Source organism: Sinocyclocheilus grahami, unplaced genomic scaffold, assembly GCF_001515645.1.
Source record: "Sinocyclocheilus grahami isolate Dianchi unplaced genomic scaffold, SAMN03320097.WGS_v1.1 scaffold15467.1, whole genome shotgun sequence".
Lineage (NCBI taxonomy): Eukaryota > Metazoa > Chordata > Actinopteri > Cypriniformes > Cyprinidae > Sinocyclocheilus > Sinocyclocheilus grahami.
In genome coordinates, this window is record NW_015515758.1 from 1 (window position 1) to 782 (window position 782).

General features: G+C 41.9%; 1 protein-coding gene across 1 annotated transcript in view; it reads right to left on the reverse strand.

Annotated features, from left to right (window-relative positions):
- Nucleotides 1-184: 184 nt before the first annotated feature.
- Nucleotides 185-782, reverse strand: part of LOC107579215 (interleukin-11 receptor subunit alpha-like) — a gene marked incomplete at its 3' end in the record, with an annotated part of 1,756 nt that continues 1,158 nt past the window's right edge. The window contains exons 2-3 of the mRNA XM_016265071.1: nt 567-736; nt 185-354 (exon numbers count right to left, since the gene is read on the reverse strand). Of these exons, the coding sequence (XP_016120557.1) occupies nt 185-354; nt 567-736 (340 nt within the window). The remainder of the gene's footprint in view (nt 355-566; nt 737-782) is intronic.

A 782-nucleotide genomic window follows, 5' to 3' on the forward strand; every position in this document is an offset into this window, starting at 1 on the left:
GTTGAACACAAAAGAAGATATTTTGAAGAATGTTGGTAACCAAAGCGTTGATTGACTTCCGTAGTAAAAAAATACTATGGAAGTCAATGGCTACCAACATTCTTCAAAATATCTTCTGCCACACGCACATTCTATCTATTTAATAAGTAATGATTGAGGTTGATTGTTTGTATAAGGTGCTTACTGTCGACCAGTAGCTGGAGCCGATCGGCCGGTAGCGCAGTGAGAAGGTTAAGGGAAAAGCAGACAGGATTTCAGCCGGCCAGGATGAAGGACAACTCCACTGCACCAGTAACTGAGTGGGCTGACCTTCCACCTGAAGAACTCGGAAGTCCTCGGGAGGATACGGCTTCACTGCAAACACACAATTACAGACATCCATTCTTATTACATTAAACAGAACAAAAGATTGTGACCTCTTTTAAGAAAGCCTTTTAACAGTCCTCAATACTTGCTGAGGTGCGGAAGTGGACATGTGTAAACATATTTCAAAATTCTCTTATAATATAAATCAAAATACATGAAATGATTCAATGCATTTGCTAACAGTATGAAGGCAAACTCACAGAGTTCATGAGCATCTATCTGGATGATGGTGGAGTTGGATCCCAGAGGGTTGATTTCGGTGATGTTCACCAGGAACTTTGAGGTCCAGAACGGTGGGTTAGAAATCATACACTCATTCGTCCCAATGTGCTCCTGCTCGCAGGGCTCCACCTCTCTGCCTTTATTAACACTGCAGAAAACAGCAGAACAGTGAAGGAAGGAAGGAAAGAAAGAAA